This window comes from Macaca mulatta, chromosome 1, assembly GCF_049350105.2.
Source record: "Macaca mulatta isolate MMU2019108-1 chromosome 1, T2T-MMU8v2.0, whole genome shotgun sequence".
Classification (NCBI taxonomy): Eukaryota; Metazoa; Chordata; class Mammalia; order Primates; family Cercopithecidae; genus Macaca; species Macaca mulatta.
Genome location: NC_133406.1, coordinates 138,426,682 through 138,448,461, shown reverse-complemented (window position 1 = coordinate 138,448,461; position 21,780 = coordinate 138,426,682). Strand labels below are relative to the sequence as shown.

General features: G+C 36.5%; 1 protein-coding gene across 2 annotated transcripts in view; it reads right to left on the bottom strand.

Annotated features, from left to right (window-relative positions):
* Window positions 1-21,780, bottom strand: part of OLFM3 (olfactomedin 3) — a 197,685-nt gene that overhangs the window by 20,315 nt on the left and 155,590 nt on the right. For both annotated transcript variants that reach the window (NM_001266811.1, XM_015145694.3), the window contains 3 exon segments: window positions 1,443-1,662; window positions 6,724-6,879; window positions 12,976-13,122. In NM_001266811.1, the coding sequence (NP_001253740.1) occupies window positions 1,443-1,662; window positions 6,724-6,879; window positions 12,976-13,122 (523 nt within the window).

The window sequence follows — 21,780 nt, the reverse complement described above, 5'->3', positions numbered from 1 at the left end:
AGAAAGGGCCACACGTGAAGGGTCACGTAAGCCATGGACTGTATCCTATGACATAAGGTATCCATAGGAGATTTTAAGCAGAGCAAAATAATTTCAGGTTTATACTTCAGAAAATCCCTTGTGCAATAATGTGTACAATGAGTTAGAGAGGAATGAAAACTGGAATCACAGAATCTATTATACAAAGTTGACTGTTAGGAGACCAACCGTAAATGAAAAAATGCAGACTGTGTTTGACGAGGAATAAAGAGCTGAGGATTGTTGAACGTGTGTTTAGGCCTTCAGGTTTACCTTATTTCCTCCTGATTCATTTTGTTGGATTCTTTTAGAAATCCTGTTATGATGACAGAGGAGCCTCCAATGTAGCAATTTCCCACACTATTTTGAGACTGTGATAACCAAATGCAACATTTTGCATTTTGGATCTCTTTTTATCACTTGAAGCATATTTGTAAAATAGTCTTTACAATGTTCTTGTAAGCCACTCAGATTTTATTTTAAATGTTTACATTTATTCACTGAAGTTTTCTTTACTAGAAATTAATCATTTTTTTGTGTGTTCTTTACTTCTCTTCCCAATTTTCCTGATCCACAAAAGGATGTATTTATCTTGAGAGAACACTTTCGATGGGTATTGACTTGCCCTCCCTGTCATGTCACATCATGTCAACAACTAAAATACTGATCCTAAATAAACTTATAACTCTTCCTTATTCGATTCATGACCACTTGTTTATTTTACATTCAAGTTGCAGACTAGTCCCATGTTGACTTCAACTGAATAATTAGCTCATGGATATCATGAAAGAATTTGTAACTCAGACCAGATTGGACCACACATTTTAGGAGGCAAGAACTAGAGTCCATGACCCATGCATGTCACATGCTTGATTCTTTACGTAGTGGTGAGTTCCTATTGAAGTAGTTGCCACCTTATCATTTCTTGAGTAGATCAGAGCAGTTGATGGCAATTCTGTAAATTGGAGGAATTGTTTCCATTTTCTTTAATAATTGCTGTTTGACATTTGGTCCCAGGATAACTTACCTTTCCCTAGTCTCTAAATTTCTCCACTAACCAAAAAAAAAAAAAAAAAAAAAAAAAAAAAAAAGCCTTTTTCCTCTAGCCAAGCAATGACTGATATCACATATTGGAAAATAAAATGTATATCCACTAGTGTAGTCCATAGAATTGACTGTATTTGCCAGACTACTTATTTGAAGCCACCAAATGGTAACACAGTGCTCTAAAAATCAAGAAATCATTAGTCTAGCACAGAGTACCCAGACATGCTTAAGTCAATAGGGGACACTTCACACTTAGAAAATGGGCTCTGGTTTCTTTATAATTAGATATTTTATGACTCTTTATAAAACGTAAGAACACAATTTTCTTTGAAACTATATAAAAATGTAACTTAGACAAATGAAATTGCCATACTCACTTAGCTTTTTCATGCAGTCACGAAGTCTGGTTTCCAAGCTCAGTACTCTTTGATGTAGTTCCTCGTAGTCATAGGCACCAATTTCCTCCTGAATTCCAGTGAGGACAGCAGACAGATTCCGTATTTCCTCCTTGAACTGGGTGATTAACTTAGCATCTGTTTTGTACTGTTCCAGCACAGGGATCAAAGGCAGGAGCTCATCCATTTTCTCTTTCAACTCCTGTGAAAAGCAGTCTATTGTTCCTGAGAGTCATTTAAAACAGATCATGCTACTCTGTTCCTTTTATTATGATACTTAAAGGAAGTTATTAAAACAGCTTCAACATTTCTTATTGATTTTTGGTTGAAATTAGGTATTTTGTGAAAATTTAAGTGGTCATGTGATGATTAGTAGTAAGTCCATTTATTTCAGCTTTTCCATACAAGAATCTTTCTTTAATGCTTACTTTTCTACAGCAAATGTCTCCTTGTTATAATTAGAAAAACTTCCTATGGTAGAAACTAGGGGTTATATACTATCTCGTTTTCTGGTAACATTTTATATAGTGAACGATGTATTATCTAATTAAGAAATATAAGCAGAATCCATCTTCTAATTATGAATTAAGTTTGAATAAAGTGACTGAAAATAGATCAAATACCCTATGATTGTCCAGTTGAGTCTAATCATCCACCTACTAAATATCCATGTTATGGGGCACATACAGAAAATTTTGGACTCTGGATCAGCTTTTCTCTGACACTTAGAATTTTTCCATCATGGCCATCTGCCAACTTTGTTTTTCCTTTGTGCTCAGGTATTCCTTGATCTTTTAAATATCAATTTTAGCACAACTTCATTATGAGGTAAGTTTAGAAAGTATAATAAATCACGTGAAGCTTCCCAAGGCTCAAAGAAATGTATGTTACTGTTTACTAATTTGAATTATTACCTATACTTCGACTCCATTTATTTTACCATAGATAATTTAGAGGTCGTTATGTATGGCAGAATTGCTTGCCCATGTAGTGAATTAACTCTTTAAGAAACCAAAGTGTGTAATTTATGTAACAGATGAGCCAGTTACACAGAGTTGTTTGAAGCTGAAGCATTGACTTTCATCAAACACACACACACACAAATACACACACACACACACACACACACGAAGTGTATGTTGTCAAGCAGTATCCCTCACCCCTAGCCATAACAGGACTGAAGCATGCCTACAATTTCACCTTGAGTTTCTAGACATGTCACCTTTACTTTTTTCTCTTTAACTTCATAGTAGTGGATAGGTGTATATATATTTACTTATTTATTTCAGGAGTTTGATTCAATTACTAATTTATTAGAAATAATATCATTTGTGGAAAGAGTTGTCCCTCTTATGATTATTTGAGAATAATACATAGGTGCTGTCAGAAATCATACTGTACACTAATGTAAGGAGCTGAAAATTGCATTTTTAGATTACATTCAGGAGATGTTATTACTATAAATGCATTAAAATAGCAGGAGCTCTCATTGCTGTCCTGATTTATGGGCTTGAGTTTCTTGTGGGGAAATTTCCACTTGCTCTGTAAGTTCAGAATCTTTGAATTTGTTCACATGTACATATTGAGTGGGAGGCTATGGAGAGACTTAATAATGAGAAAGATTCATAAATATCACAGTCGAAGGCAGAATTGCAGAGCTTTGCTCATTTTGTCAGCTCATTTGGAAACAGACTTATTAGAGTATCTTGCAGCATCCCTAAAGGAAGACACAATTGTTTCATTAGGATTTTAATGAGAATATTTCTGTTAGTATCATTTTCTGCACATTATAACAACTGTTACAATCAAAGGTTTTACATTATACTATGGCCATATTTAAAAGAGAGCAATTCAATGTGAAAATGCTGGTAGCTTTTCTTCTCCCTCAATTCAAAACTAGGTATTTAGATTTGTTAATCTTTTCAACAATTCCTAAGTTGATGATTGGCAATCAATTGTGAAACTCTGGAAACTTATATGAGAGCATTAGAAAGTCCACCCAATGCTCATATCAAATACTTAAAAGATTACAGTAGAATAGCATAGATCTGTGTTTGCTAATCTCTTCTAAAATTTCACTTTCTATTATGTTGCTTTTATATCCAAGTTCTTAGCTAGAGTAAGCTAACATCAATCTCTTCATCTAAGAATGACAATCTCAAGTATAGTAGTTGGTATAAGCTTTCTGTCTGAAAGAGTGTAGAAGAGAAAACCTACTTAACATTCTTGATAAGATGGAAATTGTGTATCAGAGGGAATTTTTTTTTTTTCTTTTGAGATGGAGTCTCGCTCTGTCGCCCAGGCTGGAGTGCAGTGGTGCGATCTCGGTTCACTGCAAGCTCCACCTCCGGAGTTCACACCATTCTCCTGCCTCAGCCTCTTGAGTAGCTGGGACTACAAGCGCCTGCCACCACACCTGGATAATTTTTTTTGTATTTTTAGTAGAGACGGGGTAGGAAGATTTTTTAAAAAGTATTCTTCAATATTGAATTTACTTTGGAATGTTCCATTTCCTCTTTTCAAGTATAGTACTAGCACCTAAAACAAAATTCAACTCATGGTAGGTCTCAACAAATAAATAAATTCCACAAATATATGTTGAGCACCTAATTATTATTATTTGTAATTTGGAGACCTAAAGTCTACTTGGAGAAGCAATGCAGCATTAGTATTAGGAGGTATAAGTCTGGAGTTGGATTTTGTGTGTTGAATCTTGGTTCTCATGCATATTAGATATATGTCTCTGGACAAATTACTCAACCTCTTTGATATGGTTTGGCTCTGTGTCCCCACCTAAAGCTTATCCCAAGTTGTAAGGCCCACATGTCGGGAGGGACCAGGTGAAAGGTGATTGTATCATGGGGGCGATTTCCCCCATGCTGTTCTCATACTGAGTGAGTTCTCATGAGAGCTGATGGTTTTAAAGTGTGGTACTTCTGCATTCATGCTCCTCTCTCTCAATCTCTCTCTCTCTCTCCTGCTGCCTTGTGAAGAAGGTGCCTGCTTCCCCTTCCACCATGATTATAAGTTTCCTGAGGCCTCCCCAGCCATGCAGAACTGTAAGTCAATTAATCCTCTTTCTTTCACACATTACCCGGTCTCAGTGCAGATCTTTATAGCAGTGTTGAGAATAGACCAATACACTCTTTGGCATCAGTTTCCTTATTTTTAAAATGGAAATGAAAATAGTGCCTGAGTTATAAGATTGTTGCGAGGATTATACAGTTAATATCCTGAAAGTGCTTAGAACTGTACTTTGAATATGTATAATATTCTGAAAAATCATTATTGTTATTATCATTACTGTTATTTGGATTTTGACATATAACTTCAGCATATACTTGGAATACATGAACTAGAAAATCCAAGTCATTGTCACAGGTGCTGCTGCTTGAAAATTGTTTTCTTATCAGTAGCCTGCTGATTTGCTGCTAGGCAATTTACAGGACTAGGCACATTATTTCTTTGGGGTTTATCTGAGTTTTGTATCCTTTTTGTTTCTTAGTTTCCTGTCTTTTGTCAAAAGTTCCCAAAGATGCACATGCTTCATCATGCATTTCCCAGCCCTGTCAACCCTTACACTCTCGAGCTGTCCTTTGGCTTTGCAGAATTCTCACTGCATTGTCCATCTGTGCTAAACAGTCTGAGCTCCTCTCCTCCTGACTAGTTCCTTCTGGGAATGCTCTTCCCACACCTAAGGTGCCAGCTTACTATTTTCTACTTTGCCGATGACCTCAGCATTGGGTTCACATTGTTATTTTACCATCTACACTCTAACCCTGAGCACTGAAAATTGACATAGTAAATCTTTGGTTTTCTTGACTCCCCCTATAATTTAGTAGTGGGGGGGTAGGGTCACTAGTATGAAACTGCTTTCTCATAACTCTTCTCCTGGTCTTTTTAAAGCAAAATTAATTGCTCCTCCCTTTGTACTCCTAAGTAATGTTTATGCCTCCATTCACCATCAATTCACCTGCCTGTTAGTTGTCTTTCATAGAAGAGAGATTATGTATTATACATCCAGCAGAGGGGCCAGCCACACCTTGTGTGTGGTATTTATGTGCTCAATAGATATTGGCTAAAATTAATTATTTTGCTCTTCAACCTCATATTCTTCTCTGTTTACCATTTATCCATAAGTTTCCTACTTACCCAGTTCACTTATACTCTCATTTTCAATAATCTTTAAATTTAAGTATATTCTAAATCTTGCTCTAGTTTGTCCTAATTTCTTAACCTGCTGGCTTTGCTTACTTCTCTCTTCAATTTAGACCTCATGACTAATCACTTCAGTTCCCTCTCTTTTCAATACCCTTAACTTTCTTGCCCTCTTTTTCTTCTGTTGTCACCTTCTGGGTAAAAGTTTAAAATGAGTTCAGAGTGTAACTCTCTTCCATACCTCTTTACTCAATCTCTTGAGTACCACTGAAGAAAATTACAAAACCATGAAACTTTCTGCCACATTCAAATGTGTTATGCAGAGACTCAGTTACATGTTCCTCACTAGCTCCCCACCAGACACCATTATGTGTAGGAAGCACTCCTTTCGTTTCCAAGGACTTGAATTCAGATCCACTCCCTCAACATCAGCCGCGAATCTCACTTCCTAATTCACAAGAAATCTAGAGGCTATTAAGTGGGCAACCACAGTGTTTTATGAACTATGGGTTGTGCCTTGGTAAGGCAAATGGTTTACTTTTAATGGGAGCTCAAATTGCATTAGTAGGCCAAGAGGTTTTTTCTTAAAATTCATAACTCTTTCATATATAGTTAACAAAAGTCCACATAGCATGATTTCTTTCTCCATTTTCAGTATTTGTAAATAATTACCAATAAAACACTTAAAATCTAGAAAAATATTTGTATAAATTTATGAAATAACTCTCTCCATATGCTCATATTAATGGCATAGTTATCTCTTTAAATAATTTATACCATCTACATCTTTCTTCATATTAGCAGGGCATAAAACCATTAGAGAAACATTTATAATTTAATTATTAATTTTCCTTGAGGAAATTTTCCTTGTTTCAGAAACTCCACCAAACTCTATAATGATGAAGCTTTTTTTTTAATAGCAAGGCTTCTATGTCGTCCTACCAGCTAATGGTCAGTTTCAGTGGAGAGATGACTGAAATCCCTATGAGTCTTTTACCTTGCACACATGGGCCAATGCATAGTCATTTCTAGCTGAGTGCCCCACTGCTGTCCATCCCACTCCGTGTCTGATTTGGATTGACAAGATTGCAGAAGTCAAACCTACCTGAAAATGCTTGGTCATAAGTGTCTTTCGATCATCTTCAATCTGCCGAAACTTTGCCTTCAACCCTTTCATTTGGGTTTCCATTTTTAAAACATATTGGAAATCTCTCTGAGTTCTCAAGTTTAAGACTTCAATAGACTGGGACATGTTCTGAACCTGTTAAACAAGAATATTGTCTGCACATTATTATCTGTTTAAAGGTTTATGCAATCACTAAAAAAATAGCAAAAATGTCGTTAACATTAAAACTAGAAGTGCCAAATTCATAATTGCATTCCCATATGACACATTTTCAGAAGAACAATTCTTCAAGATAAACATTTAAACAATTCAGCAAGAGAAAATTATACCTAGACAGGAAATTTAAAAATGGGCATTTTATCATTAGAACTGACTGAATATAAATGAGTTTAATACAATAGAAAAATAAGCTTTAAAAATAGGATTTTCATTTTAAGGCTTTGTAAGCTCATAACACCCCAACCTGTTAAATGTCAAAATAAGTTGTTTCTCTAAATACTAATTCTAACTTCTTAAATATCTAGGATGTTTAGCAATTGTGGATGGTAGTGAAGAGTTGAAGAGGCCTAGAATGCATTCATTCTAGCTCAATAAGTTCTTAATGGGCCTGAAGTACTCCCAGGGGTGAGACTGAATTGACCAAGACAAGTAGCAGTACTAGAAGACTCCCTAAATTGGACAGCATGGTGTTTGAGGAACCCGGAAAATGGTAACTGCATCAAGTGCTTGGTAGACAGGTCTTAAACACATTTTAAGCCAATGGCACCATCCCAGGTTCACTGAACCCTGGGCTGTTTAGAAGTAAAAGAAGAGGCAACCTATAAAGCATGCGGAAATGAGAGGAAAAAATGACTGGTCTAATTTTTGCAGCAACAAAAGTCTAAAAACAAAGAGAAAGCATCTAATAATGGGGGATTTGTTAAATAGAGAAATGGAATATGAATGACCCATTATAAAGAATAAGATAGATCTCTCTACTGTTAGTACTCAAAGCAACAATTTTGGTATCACCTAGGAGTTTGTCAGAAATGCAAAATCTCAGAAAGGCTCATCCAGAACTACTGAATCAAAATCTACATTTTGTCAAGATTCCCAAGTGATTCCTATGTCTATTAAAGTTTGAGAAGTACTGCTCAACATGGAATGATTTCAATGGGAAAAGCAAACGTAAAGATCTTTACATACTTTCATCTTTTTTGTTGCTGTTGTTGTTGTTGCTGCTGTTTGTGAGATGGAGTCTCACCCTGTCACCCAGGCTGGAGTGCAGTGGCGTGATCTCAGCTCACAGCAACCTCCACCTCCCGGGTTCAAGCAATTCTCCTGTCTCAGCCTCCTGAGTATCTGAGATTACAGGTGCATGCCACCACGCCTGGCTAATTTTTGTATTTTTAGTAGAGTTGGGGTTTTACCATGTTGGTCAGGCTGGTCTCGAACTCCTGACCTCAGGTGATCCACCCTTCTTGACCTCTCAATATGCTGGGATTACAGATGTGAGTCACTGTGCCTGGCCAATCTGTTTATTCTAAATCAAATATACATACTTGCACACACACATAATAAGTAGAAAGCTATTTTCATTGAAAAAATGTGAATTACAAAGGGATGACTTGTTCAGACACAAATTTTTGTCATCAGATAAAGTGACAACGCTTAATGGATCAACCAAATGTAAAAGTCCCGTAGTTGATACATTCCTTAGAACTATAATATTGGCAAAAGGTAATGAATACTGCCTTGGCCTGCCTCAGTTCTTTGCCTTTTTTTCACCCTTTTCTATTCCCTTTTCTATTCCCTCTGCTGTCTTGATCCATTACCTTGCCCTATTTGAATCCTGTCCTTTTAGGACATAACACAGTCTGGCTTATCTTAAAACTAATTGTGTTATGTGGATGTGGGGTAGGGGCAAGGAAGTGGCTTTTCCTCTGTGAGCTCCATGAGGTTAGAAGCTGTGTCATACTCATATCTCTTATTTCCAAAACCTTACACAGAACCAGGCACAGAATAAGTGTTCAATAAATATTTATTGAGTGAAATTATCTGGGTTTGTAATAGTAATAATAAGTAATTAGAATTTTAAGGAGAGTTTTCCTCCTCCTGTCTCTGGTTAAGCAACAGCATTATAGGACTATAAGTATTTCTTAATTTACTAAAAGTTTAATATTCAGAAAGCTTTATTTTTATTTTTAAAAATATCTAGTCTCGCACAAAATTACTAAGACAACATTGAAAGCATGGTGACGACATTGTGGATAAATGCAATGCTTTCAACATAATTTTCTAACTTCATTTGTGGTTAAACATGAATAGGGAAAATCCATTTGCATTAAAAAAAACTGTCTACCTATATTTACATATGCCATTTGTCTAGCATTGGCATAGCTGATATACTGGAAATAATTCTATGTACCTGGGCCAAGTCCTACAATTAGAAAATGATGGGAAAGATAAGGTATTCTGGATAAAGTTAAAATAGACTGTCTTTATTTCTGTCTTTGACTCACCCTATAAAGTTAATTTTCAACTTCATTTGTGTTACAGGAAAATGCACTGAGATAATTTTTGCTAAGACTTGATTGTGACCTATATTGCAGAATCATGTGTAATTAGAGGAGCTACATTAGGGGTAATGGCTAGAGCTAGAGCTGTCTAATTGGGCAGGATTTGGCTTCAGGTTGTCTTAAGCATCTCCGGCTGGCTGTATCTAAGATTGTTTCGTTTCCCACTGGCTATGGAGGCCCACAGAGCATCAGTTTCCTGATGATACAGGAGTCTGGATACCCATGACGACATATATAGGGAAGGAGAACTGTCTGCTATGTTCCCTCTTTTTGTCGGCTTGTCTCTGCGGTTGTTCTGTGATTCAGCTTTTCCAGAGGTGTTTCTGTGATTAGGATCTCTCAGCATAGATTGGCAAGTTCATTGTCACCCTTCCCGGATAATTTTTTGGGAATTTTTATTTATTCTGGTTCTTTGTATAAATAAAATATCTGGGGATTTTCTGAACTTAAACACAAATTAACTTAGATTTTCAGTCTCACTCATGATTAGTGCAGCTACCTGAAAAAAAATTCTATTAATTAAATATGTTTGGACAGCCTTGAGTTTAACACTTATAAACAGATGTCCTGACTGTAGGACTTAACAAAACCTTTAGTAGTAAACTGTGTATTAGAAATCTTCAAGAGTGAGGTATCATATACAACGTTTCTTAAATTTATGTTGTTGGTGAGGCTGATGGCAGTGTCCTATTCAAAAAATCACACTTTAGGAAATATTGACTTAGATAATAGAAGGCATCTTTAACTTACAGGGAAGCTACATAGTTAACAAACAAATAATTTTTTTAGGTGAACAATTTTAGTTTTGGCATACTAAGACCTGAAATACTGTGAAACCAATTATATATATTTTTCTAATATCCAATAGTATAAATACTTGTTAAAAATGGTAAACAGAGCGTAACTTAAATAAGTGTGGATATACCAATGGCATTTTGTATGATACTGTTATAGCATTGAGAAAATGCAAACAGACCTGTTACAACCCACAACCTACTGATCGAGTGACACTGGAAAGTTTTCAACCTAAAAACCACCAGTTTTCTTTCATATAAACTTAGAAAGATAGCTACCCCTTCTGCAAGGATTGGATGAAGTGGATACAAAACATAATAAGAAAATATACTAATAATGGGAACTATTGTTGTGAATATTGTTTTTATTAACAATATTCCCTTCTATATGACTAAATCAATCTTTTTGGTTAAAAGTGAAGGAGGTTCTTAAAGGTCGTGCTCTTGTTTGCCCTTTGGTGCCTTGGATATATGTGAAACTATAGAGAGATGAGCAAGGGACTGGCTCAGTCTGAAATACTGTGATATCCCAGACATCTTTTCTTTGGATCAGTGCAGCAAGCCAGTGCTACTTAACCTCCTTCAGGCCACTGTAAAAGAGCGCACACAATTTACGATTCCTCTGTTGCCCTAAAACTACCATAGGGTAAATGTAACACATCTACCCTGTGGTGACTTCAAATTTGTTAATAAATTTTGTTGTTTTTTTGTCATTTATGTATTAATAACTTTTGAAAAGCATGATGTTCTAGAATTTCTTGAAAACATTCAGACAAATTACCTGTTGGATGACAAATTACCTGTTGGATGGATGGAGTGGCCATATTAATTTCTACGATTATTTTCAACCAACCAGTATAATGCTTTCATACATTTTTGCTTTATTCATCTTTCACTAATTCCCAGTTTTTATCATAGCTCTGAAATACATTTCACTTTGAACTTGTAAAGGGAATTATCCACCTTCTGACATTTATACTTTACTTGAAGTTTTTCAACTGATTTTTGAATAAATGGTTGAGTCTATGTGTAGGTGTATCTAACGGTGTACTGGAAAATAGCAACACAGTAGATAAAGTATGGTGTCTAAGAAAATCTCTCACCTTAGTTTATGTAGAAAAAAAGGTATTTCTGGGTAGAAAAGAAGATTGGTGAAGAATGTTGATTATCTGAAGGGAAATACAATTTAACAGAACAGCAAAATTGGATGTAAAAGATTAGATCTTTTTACTAATGTAAATAATTTCCCTGGTAAACAAACATTAAAATATATATTTGAATTTTTATATAAATAAAAAATCAACATTGGAAAATAAACCCAAGAATAATCATAATTCTCGCTCTGTCATCCAGGCTGGAGTGCAGTGGTGAGTTCTTGGCTCATTGCAACCTCCACCTCCCAGGTTCAAGAGATTCTCCTGCCTCAATATCCCGAGTAGCTGGTATTACAGGTGCACACTACAACACCCAGTTAATTTTTGTGTTTTTAGTAGAGACGGTGTTTTGCCATGCTGGCCAGGCTGTGTTGCCAACTCCTGGCCTCAGGTTATCCACCTGCCTCGGCCTCCCAAAGTGTTGGGATTACAGGCATGAGCCAGCACACCGGGCCTTGTCATGGTTTCTAATAGTTAGATGCATGTTAGCTGGAGTCATTAATCTGAATGAAAATGACATATGCTCTTGTTGAAAGACAGATATTGAGGGAGCCGAAAGGATGGGATCTTACCATAAAAGGAGGCTTAAGAGGAAAGAGCCAATAGGTGATGATAGCTTCAAGCAGAGGGGAAGGAGAAACAGACTACGCTTTGCATAAGCACACGAAAAAAATCTTAAAATCTTAGAGCATCAATATACTTGCAAATAATATACAAAGAGGAAACTTATTTTCACTATATAGCAGTGGAAGAAAGTCACCATGGCAGCCTGAAATTGTGTAAAGAAGGAGTGTCTCTATTAAAAATAAAACTTGATGATTTCATTTTTCTAGCTTCTCTTCATTTTTTGTTAAAAAGTTTCTATTCAATGCCATAAATGTGTGGGTGATCATGAAAATGACATCACACCAAGTGAATTGTTAAGCATGATGTCCTCTAAAACACATACTAATTTATCTTATTATTCCTAATGACTTTTAGAATTCAAACACGTCATATTTCCATAATCTGGCCATCCCAGCTGTCTTACTACATTTAGAGCCCAGCACAGTGAAAGTCTGAGTGAGAATATTTGATAGAACCATTCATTGGTTTTCCTCCCTCCCAACTAAACATAAATAACCTTTCATGAGCTCACATTTATGTGTAAAAGAGAAAAAATCAAAGACATTCTGCACTTGATTGTTATGAATCCATATTAAGTAAATTATAGAGAGAATGGTATTGAATGAAATTGAAGAGCTTAATGTTAAACGGAATGACATAGAGAAAGATGATAAACACTTGGAATTATTCATTATCTGTCCAGATAGCTTGCATATCACATGCAATTATTTTAACTTTCTTGCAAGGTTTTCATGGGATTCAAAAGTTTGAGATCCAAGAGTGTAGTGTGATCCTGAGAGTCAAACTGAATTTTTGGCTTCAGAATAAGATTTTTTTTTTTTTAAATTTCTTAATGAGATATTAACTAGAGATTAAGATATACGGTAGAGAGCCAGTCTTAAGTTGCCAAGTTTAGAAAAAGTAAAAAGTCATAGAAATAGGACAAGGACAACAGCAGGAAGCTTCAGGTAACCCTTTCAAGGACCTGAAAAAAGCTTATTTGAGAAAGGAGACGAAAATGGAAAGAATCCTCTTCACTATTATCGGCTCTGCCATATTTCCTTTGCAAAGAATGGTTGATTTTACTAAAAACATGCATAGGGGACACAGGACACCTACCTTTTCCAGTAGTTGGCGAAGTTGCCTGCTTTTGGCATCCCGGGAACACAGGTTTTGTTCCGGAGCAACAACTGTGCAAATGCACCGCCCATCAGGATCTTGAGCTGAGCTGTACACCTGCCACCCTTCTTTAGGACTAATCTGAGTCTGAGGAAACCAATGGGAAACATAAAACACAGACTCCCGTTACAGGATAAAGAGAGTGTTGGTTTGTAGCATTTCAAGTAAAACATGTTTTTGATAATTTAAGTTTGCGTTTTTATTCTTTAAAGTTATCAGAGAGATATTAAACAATTTACATAGGCAGCACAGCTTCATTCAGTATACCCTCCTTATCAATGTCCAAAACAAGATCCTTGCTCGTCTTTAGGTGCCATATTAGTAACTGATTTTGATCTCATACTATATCCCAATGCTTTTTCCATATTGTGATACTTTAATGCAACTTTAGAAGCATCTAGTAACTACTTCATCACATATGACTAGTCTTTCTACATAAGATCTTCTTAACAGTAAATGGCAATTACTAATATTAATATATTATTTTCTAATTATAATTCATGTGTGACATTCTGAAACAAAGTCCAGTTTCAAGGAGGTTTCCTATATATTTAAGGCTTAATTATTAATAAAGTGGAAAAGAGATCATTGATGACATAGGGTAAAAATAATTAGACCAGCACTATTTTGCAAGAAATGTAGACTTTTAGAGGACTTAGAGTTTTTGGCAGAGTCTGCTAAATTGATTTTCCCTTCTGTGCACTTATCACTCTACCTTCTTAGAACTCAAGTGTGAAGGGGTGGTATTCCAGTTCTACTGCAGTTTTTCTACGATTTATGCTTCTAGATTTATCTTCTGTACCATCCAACAGAAACCTTTAACCAAATCAGTCTGTGTGTGTTGTGCAAGCATGCCATGTTGATTCACGTCTTTGTATGTCACTTACTTCATTTTTCCTGCTTGGAATGACTCCTTTATAAACCATCAATTTATTCAGCCCTTGTGATTTCTACCTGTTGTGAAGAAATTGTCTGTGGTTTTTTTTTTTTTTTTTTTCCAGACAAAGTCTCACTCTGTCGCCCAGGCTGGAGTGCAGGGGTAAGGTCATAGCCCACTGCAGCCTCCTGGGCTTAAGCAATCCTCCCACCTCAGCTGATATCTCAGCTCACTGCAACCTCTGCTTCTCATGTTCAAGTGATTCACCTGCCTCAGCCTCTTGAGTAGCTGGGATTACGGGCATGTGTCACCATGTCTGGCTAATTTTTGTATTTTTGGTAGAGGTGGGGTTTCACCATATTGGCCAGCCTGGTCTTGAATTCCTAGGCTCACCTCAGCCTCCCAAGTGCTGGGATTACAGGAGTGAACCACTATACCCAGCCTAGCTATTAGAAATGTAAATATTTCCTATTTGCCCTATCAAGTAGACTCTGTCAAGCACAAAGATGAGCATTATTATTTTTTATAAAATCATTTTTTAGCAAGAACATCAATAGACTTCCAAATAATGTACACCAAACAAATTTATTTTCATAAATAAATTTCAGTGGAAGAAAGTTACCACATGTAGACTTGAAATTCTGTAAACTAGAAGTGTCCGTATTAATAAACTTGATGGTTTTATTTTTCTAGCTTCTCCTGATTTTCCATTAAAAAGTTCGTTTCATTATACAGATAGAAGCTATTTTAGTAGAGATGTATTTTGCCATGTTGGCCAGGCTGGTCTCAGACTCCTGACCTCAGGTGATCCACCTGCCTTGGCCTCCCAAAGTGCTGGGATTACAGGTGTGAACGACCATGCGAGGCCAGGAGCAAATTCTTAAAGTAACTAAAGCATGAGCCAGGTTGACTTCTTTCTCCACAGATTTGCCATAGTGTGTGGAGTCTTCTGTCTATAGAGTTCGCAGCAGAACAGACACAATCTCCTGTATACTTTGTCCCAGGTTCCACCTCATAACATACCATAAACCACCATAAAGATCTTTTTCTTTTGAAAGCTTCAATAGTAACTACTTCCAGGTGCTGATAGGCCTTCCAACAACAATCATGAACAAATATTGGGAAAGTTAAAAATTATAAACTCAAAAAACTCATGATGATACCACAGTCATTGTCCTTGATCTATTACGTAGAGCAAATGGTCCCAGACATATCTTTTGAATGTCTTATTTTCTAACTCCTTTTTAAAAAATTAGTTCATAGAAGTGTCCAATACTGCCTTTTATTTTTGGGGGTCAGACTCATTAACATTCTCCACATCCCTTCTTTCTAGCTCTTATGCCTGAATATCCAGTTAGGATACAAAGATGTACTTAAAATTACACATTATTCAAATTAAATAAGATCTTAGAGATTACTGGGTTAGTTTTTTAATATTATTTTTTAAATGCAGACTTCCCACAGAATGGAGATAGAAACAGCTTAGCAGAGTAATTTTAATGATATAATTAAAGGTTCAAGTTGAGTAACAGTATGCGATTGATGTATCTGGACATAAGCCCTGCAGTTTTAGCTGGGCTTCTCCTAACATTGGACACGAGTCTAAAATATGTCAGAAAATTAAGGCTTGTCACTAGGATAAATTAAGCTATTGGACAAAGGATGAGGGGCCACCCAATTATCATATTAAAATATTTTAACGGCAGTCCAAACACTGATTATTAAACCTGGCAGCATTAATACTGATGTGCACTTGCCAAGTGTTTGGCTAACTAGTGTGGAGCTCATCATGACAGAACTCCATGTCAGTTGCTCTCTGGAACCGGGGAAGTGGGAAGGGTGAAGAGGGTTTAATGTTCATTTAGCATTTCCCCTGATGTGTCAGTTCAATAAAACTAAAGACTCCAGACTTGTTTGTACTTCCAATTGTCTTATTGTAAGAATCAGTGAAAAGAGCCATGACCTTCTCTACTACAGAGTTACTTTGAATGATCTAAACTATAAAAAGTCACCTTTTTGACAAGAGAAAGGTAACTCAAAAGAGGAAAAAACCTAATAGAAAAGATGAGTGCTTGACAGTCCCGTGGGTTTTTTAGAGACCTCTGTGTTGGGGTCAGTGATAAATAGAAGAAGCTTTGTGAGTGTTTCTAGTGTTCTCTTTTAGAGAACCCATGCTGTCGTTGAAAAGAGAATCAAAATAAAACCAACTAAGATCTTGGATGGAAGGACGTATTTAGATGTTTTTTAGATACCCATAAGAAAAGACTTGCTCTAATTTTAACTTATAAGAGCAATTATTCAGGTGTCAATAAAACATACAATAGTAAGAGCAATCATTAATGGAGTTCTATTCATTACCTGGCAGTTCATATGTGCTATGGCTTTTGAATATTATAAAACCCCCATGGATTAGGTGGTGGTATTCTGCCCATTATACAGATGAGGAAACAGAGACACAAAGGAACTTCTTCAAAGTCAGGCAGGGAGTATCAGCGAGTAGGGAGGTTTGTGTAAATCTGCATTTTAAGCAGACCTGGGCTTTGTACTCGGATAGTCTTATTTCAGAGACTGAAACTTTTTTTTTTTTTTTTGAGACAGGGTCTCACTCTGTTGTCCAAGCTGAAGTGCAGTGGGGTGATCTCAGCTCACTGCAACCACTGTCACCTGAATTCAAGTGATTCTCCCACCACAGTCTCCTGAGTAGTTGAGACTATAGACACACACCATCATGCCCAGTTAATTTTTGTATCTTTTTGGTGATGGGGTTTTACCATGTTGCTCAGGCTAACCTCGCACTCCTGGGCTCAAGCTATCTACCTACCTCAGCCTCCCAATAGAGACTGAAATTTAACCACCACACTACACCATCAATTATTTTAATCCCCTTTCATATGTAATGATTATAACCTTGGTAGCATTTTCTGAACTGCTGTGAAGCTCAGTGCTTAGACCTGGAGGGTACATATAGTTTATTGGTACCCAAAGCATTAATAATCACAGTGATTACTGATGCAGTTCTCTTTGAACCTTTCGTGTTAATTGGAAGAATTAAATGAAGTATTGAGCAGTTTTTAATATTGTAAAACTCATAAAATATTTAAGAATGCTCTAAATAGAATTAAAATTATAATTTTAACAATTGTATTTCAAATCTGGATTATTTGCTTGTAACTTAGTTACAAAGCTGTGCTTTATAAATATAAAGCTACTGTATGACAGTTCTAAAGCTTCAGGGGCTTTGTAATAGGAAAGAAGGATCTTGAGGCTTGACAGGTAAAAGTAAAAAGTAATCAAACTACCTTGCATTTCAATAGATTTTTTGCTCATAAAATATCTTCTATTGTTTCAGTCTCCCTTATCCTTAGAAATAGACAGTATTTAAATTTACTTATGAGGAAACTGGAAACTAAGACTTAAAGAATTTACACATGTTTTTCCAAGTCATCCATTTAGTTAATCTCATATATAGGACTTATACCAGCTTTCCCCAGTTTCTAGCCCAGAGCTTTTTATGCTTATCCTCTTTGGATAAATGTAGATAGATCATCTATGTCCCTTCACCAGTAACCATAAACACTGGTATAGAGAAGACAGGTCCTACTGTAGTTGATGAGAAGAGACGTACCCAGGCAGGTAGAGGGCATTATCCAAACAGTATGGAAACAAGTAGCCATTGGTAACCCAGAGGAACAGATAGCAGTAAAGGCTCTGCAATATATAGTCAGATATTCCTGTGGAAGGCACGGCAATCATTTATCAGGTTCTAGATGGAGGGACAGGTAAAGTAAGAGAATTCTGATCCTTTGAACAGAAGAAAATCAAGTCATTGAATATTGCTACATTTTTTGTATTATGCTGATTTTCTGGGTATTTCATAAAAAGGACAAAAAGGGACATAGCTACTGAAAGTGGTGTACAGATGGAGGAAATAAAGCCTAAATAAGTCTGTTTATTAAAGCTTATTTGATTTAGAGTGGAGATACCTGAGTGATGAAAAATCTCTGATAAATTTTCTGTCTGAAAACAGGCTTGGTCCCAGAGACTGGCATGTGGTTTAGCATGCTAATGACTTCAGTTGTGGAGACAAGAGAAACGTGAGGACAGGAATTAGAGAGATGTCGACAGACCACGCCAAAAGAAGCTGTGTTCTGGAGGATATGTTAATAAAGATGTCACTGCATAGTAGTTTTCTTGCTATTACTTGTAAGAATACTTAGGACTGAATAAGAAATTCATATTCTTCACTGAAGGAAACCTCCAGGCTTTAAGAAAAAACAACTATAAAAGCAAAATAATAATAATAATAACAAACAAAAATCAAATTTAGATTAGGGTGCAGCGGCTCAGGCCTATAATCCTAACACTTTGGGAGGCTGGGGTGGGTGGATGGCTTGAGCCCAGGAGTTTGAGACCAGCCTGGGCAACATAATGAGACTCCCGATCTCTAGGAAAAATACAAAAATTAGCTGGGCGTGGTAGCCTATAGTCCCAGCTACCCAGTGGGGTGGGGTGGGGGGTCGCTGAAGTGGGAGGATGGCTTTAGCCTGAGAAGTCGAGGCTACAGTGAGCCGAGATAGTGCCATGGCACTACAGCCTAGGTAACAGAGTGAGACCGTCTTTAAAAATAATAATAATAATAATAAATTTAGGTTGGTCACCTCTGCTCATGCCCTTTGGAAATCACAATGACTTACAGTTAGGAAGTTCCTTAGAAGTCATATTTTGTCCCATGTCTTTCCACACAATGGAACATCTCCAAATTCTCCTTGTGTTTCCATTGGACCTCTGAGTGAAAGGGATTTCACTGCTTTATAGGCAGCCCCCTCCACTGAAGAAAAGCAGAGGGGCATGAGCCAAACTTCTCTCTCTGCAGTTTTCCTTCCTTGGCCTTACTTTTGCTTCAGAGTAAATCTACTAGAATAAATAAATCTACAGAATAAATAAAACTAGAATAAATCTACTCTCTTATTCACATGATGATTCTTCTATAAGAAAGCAATGATCATATTCTCTGTCACCATCAAGATTTGCCATTCTGTTCTCTCACCTGGCTCCCCTCCTTAATTCATTCAGTTGCTCTATCACAAAATGAGCATTACCTAAGAGTTTAGGGAAGAAAAACAGAATTTTGGGGGAAAAAACAGTCATAGACGAATCAGTTAAATCAAATATCTTCATCCAGGACTAAAACACATTGGTTAATTGAGGTTAAGAAAATTAGAAGATATTGACGACAGTTCATTTCAGGGTATTCTACTCATTTTACAGAACTCTAAATTGACTAACTCATCTAAGTAGTTATTCATGAGGAGAAGCCAGCTAGACCTTTGAAAATGTACCAAAACAAATGACATGCCCACAGGTTCCTTCGAGGCCTCTTCCCACCACAGCAGTTGGGCTGACTATTTGAGAACAGCGGGTGTCTGCTGAATGTCCTCAACTTTTTAAATTGCTCTTTCCCGGGGTCTTCCTGGTGTGAAGCCCACAGCGTGGGGGATTTCTCAGAAGCTCAGCCTCAAGGGGAAGTTACTCTGCATTCAAGAGACGCGCCAGAGGGAGCCGGAGCCTTCTGAGAGCTGAGGCTTCCTCTGCTCAGAAACCAATGTCTCCAAAGGCTGATGGGCCCAGTGGATAGATTGGAAGGGGAATAAAACAGAAAGAAAACAGGACCAACAAAAAGGACAAAGGAATGTTTCAAGATTCTGAGTAAAACAAGAGGGAGCTTATTCCCCTAATAAGGAGTTGTATTTAACTATTTACTAATAAAAACATCCTGGAAATTTAAAAACCCCTTTCAACTTTTGAGATAATCAAATGTGCCCCGTTTCAGAGGCACCTGCCATAAATAGATTTAATTGCCATTTAATGATTTAAATCCTATTTTTCCTGATTTTCTTTTTCCAGGTCATTTGAAACTATCATTTTAAAAAACGACTATGATCATATTTGTATAAATCTCCTTTTCTTAAACCATTGTATTTATGTTAATCTGTTTTTTTAACCTCTGCATATTCCATGAACATTCAGATTTCAAGACCTATGTGTGTGTGTGCGTGTGCATGTAGTATATTGCAGGCTCATCCCATTCATACTGTTTAAAGTGAGAACATGGAATGAGAAAATTGATGAGAGGAGCTGGTTTACTACTTTACAGCAATACCTAGTGAGCCAGGGAGCTGTCAACCCTTCCATCTAAGGGAAGAGTTTTGCTGGCCCTCCATGTGGAAGCAGCAGTAAGGGTCCCTTGGAATTATTTGAGAGGCAGCAGGAAGAATCCCCTAAGCAAAAGAACCACTTTCACTGCTTTGCCACATGCCTAAAATGCCAACAAAGGAGGGTTTTTTTTTCTTCTTTATAAATGCAAAAACTTTGGGAATGGTTATGACATAATTGAGAGTATAGCTTTTCTCCAACTCTGTGAGGCAAGGGAGATGAGAAAATATACTTTAAAGGATGAAGGTGTTGGTGTGTAGGAGGGAAAGAAGAAGAATCTGGGGACATGGAAACAATCCAAGAAGGGTAGTGAGAACCTAGTGGGGCACCCAGCACCAAGAGGGCCAATGACTGGCAAAGGCAATGGTGAAATGACTTTGTTGAGTAGGGAGGTAGTCATGTAACTTGGCCCTACACTTGGCTCTGGCATTAACCAAATGGGGGAAATCTGATTGGTGGCTTACATATTTCTAGTTAGTCTCCCCATTTGTAGAATAAGGAGACTGAATTAGATCAGTCGTATTTCCAGCTAAACTCTTGAGAGTCCTAAGATTTCTAAGGAGATATCTTGACTGAGGCAAGGATTTGATTGTGTGAGGAGATAACACATGGTGGAGGTCCAGTAAATGCCTCTTCCAATCATTTATTATCCCACCCACGACCTCTTTTATATTTTGAAATTTCATTTTGTTTTATTGAAAAATATTTATTTAGCACATATAAGATTTAATTTGCACAAAAAAAAATCTGCTGCTAAAAATAATATGAACATAACTGGCTTGATGGTTTCAAAGATCTTTCCACCTTTCTATCATTAACATTTTATGTTCTTAGTCTAAGAGATACTGATGCATTCATTCTTCACCATGGGAATCTTAAAGTATGAGCACTCATTTGGATAATTAGGGAAATGTCACAGGCATTGCTCTTCTGTAAAGCATACTAAAAATAAGAAAAAAGAAAATCCAAAAAAAGGTTTTCTCCATTCCAGTGAATACCATTTACTGATTTATTATCAGTAGCCATAGTGCAAACTTTTCTACATTTTCTGTTTTTGTTATTTTATTTTATTTTATTTTATTTGCAAAGAGGAGGGATCAAAAGTAAGAATTGTCTGTCAAAACATACACACACATACAACAATGCTTTATATTTTTCAACTAACAATTTTTCAGTCAGTAAGTAAAGATATTTTATTCACTTGCAAGATAACTAGAACTCCTAAGAGAATCATGTATAATTTTGAAAATTTGATTCTCATCAGTCAACAATAAAAAAAAAAATAAGCAAGCTGATGTCTATATACATAAAAAAATACATGTCAGAATTAAGGTGCCAAGTTTGAAATATAACTCATTCATTAGTACCTCAGTTTGCGTTCATTATCCTGCTTGAGTGAATTCAACAATGATGTTGCTGAAATCAGGTACTTGGACATTGAAAAAAAATTGGCTCAGTAAATATTAGATAATATAAATCTATGTTTTGTAATTGTTTATTGATGTCTATCTTGCTTTCTTTATAACTCCAAATATCATTTACATCCTTCCTGTCGGGCCACTTCATGCAGGTAGGGAAGAGAATCTCAGCAGTGGAGGCTCTGGGGTTCCATAAGTAACCTAAGGGAAATGAAAATGTAAAAGCAGCTCAAAGTG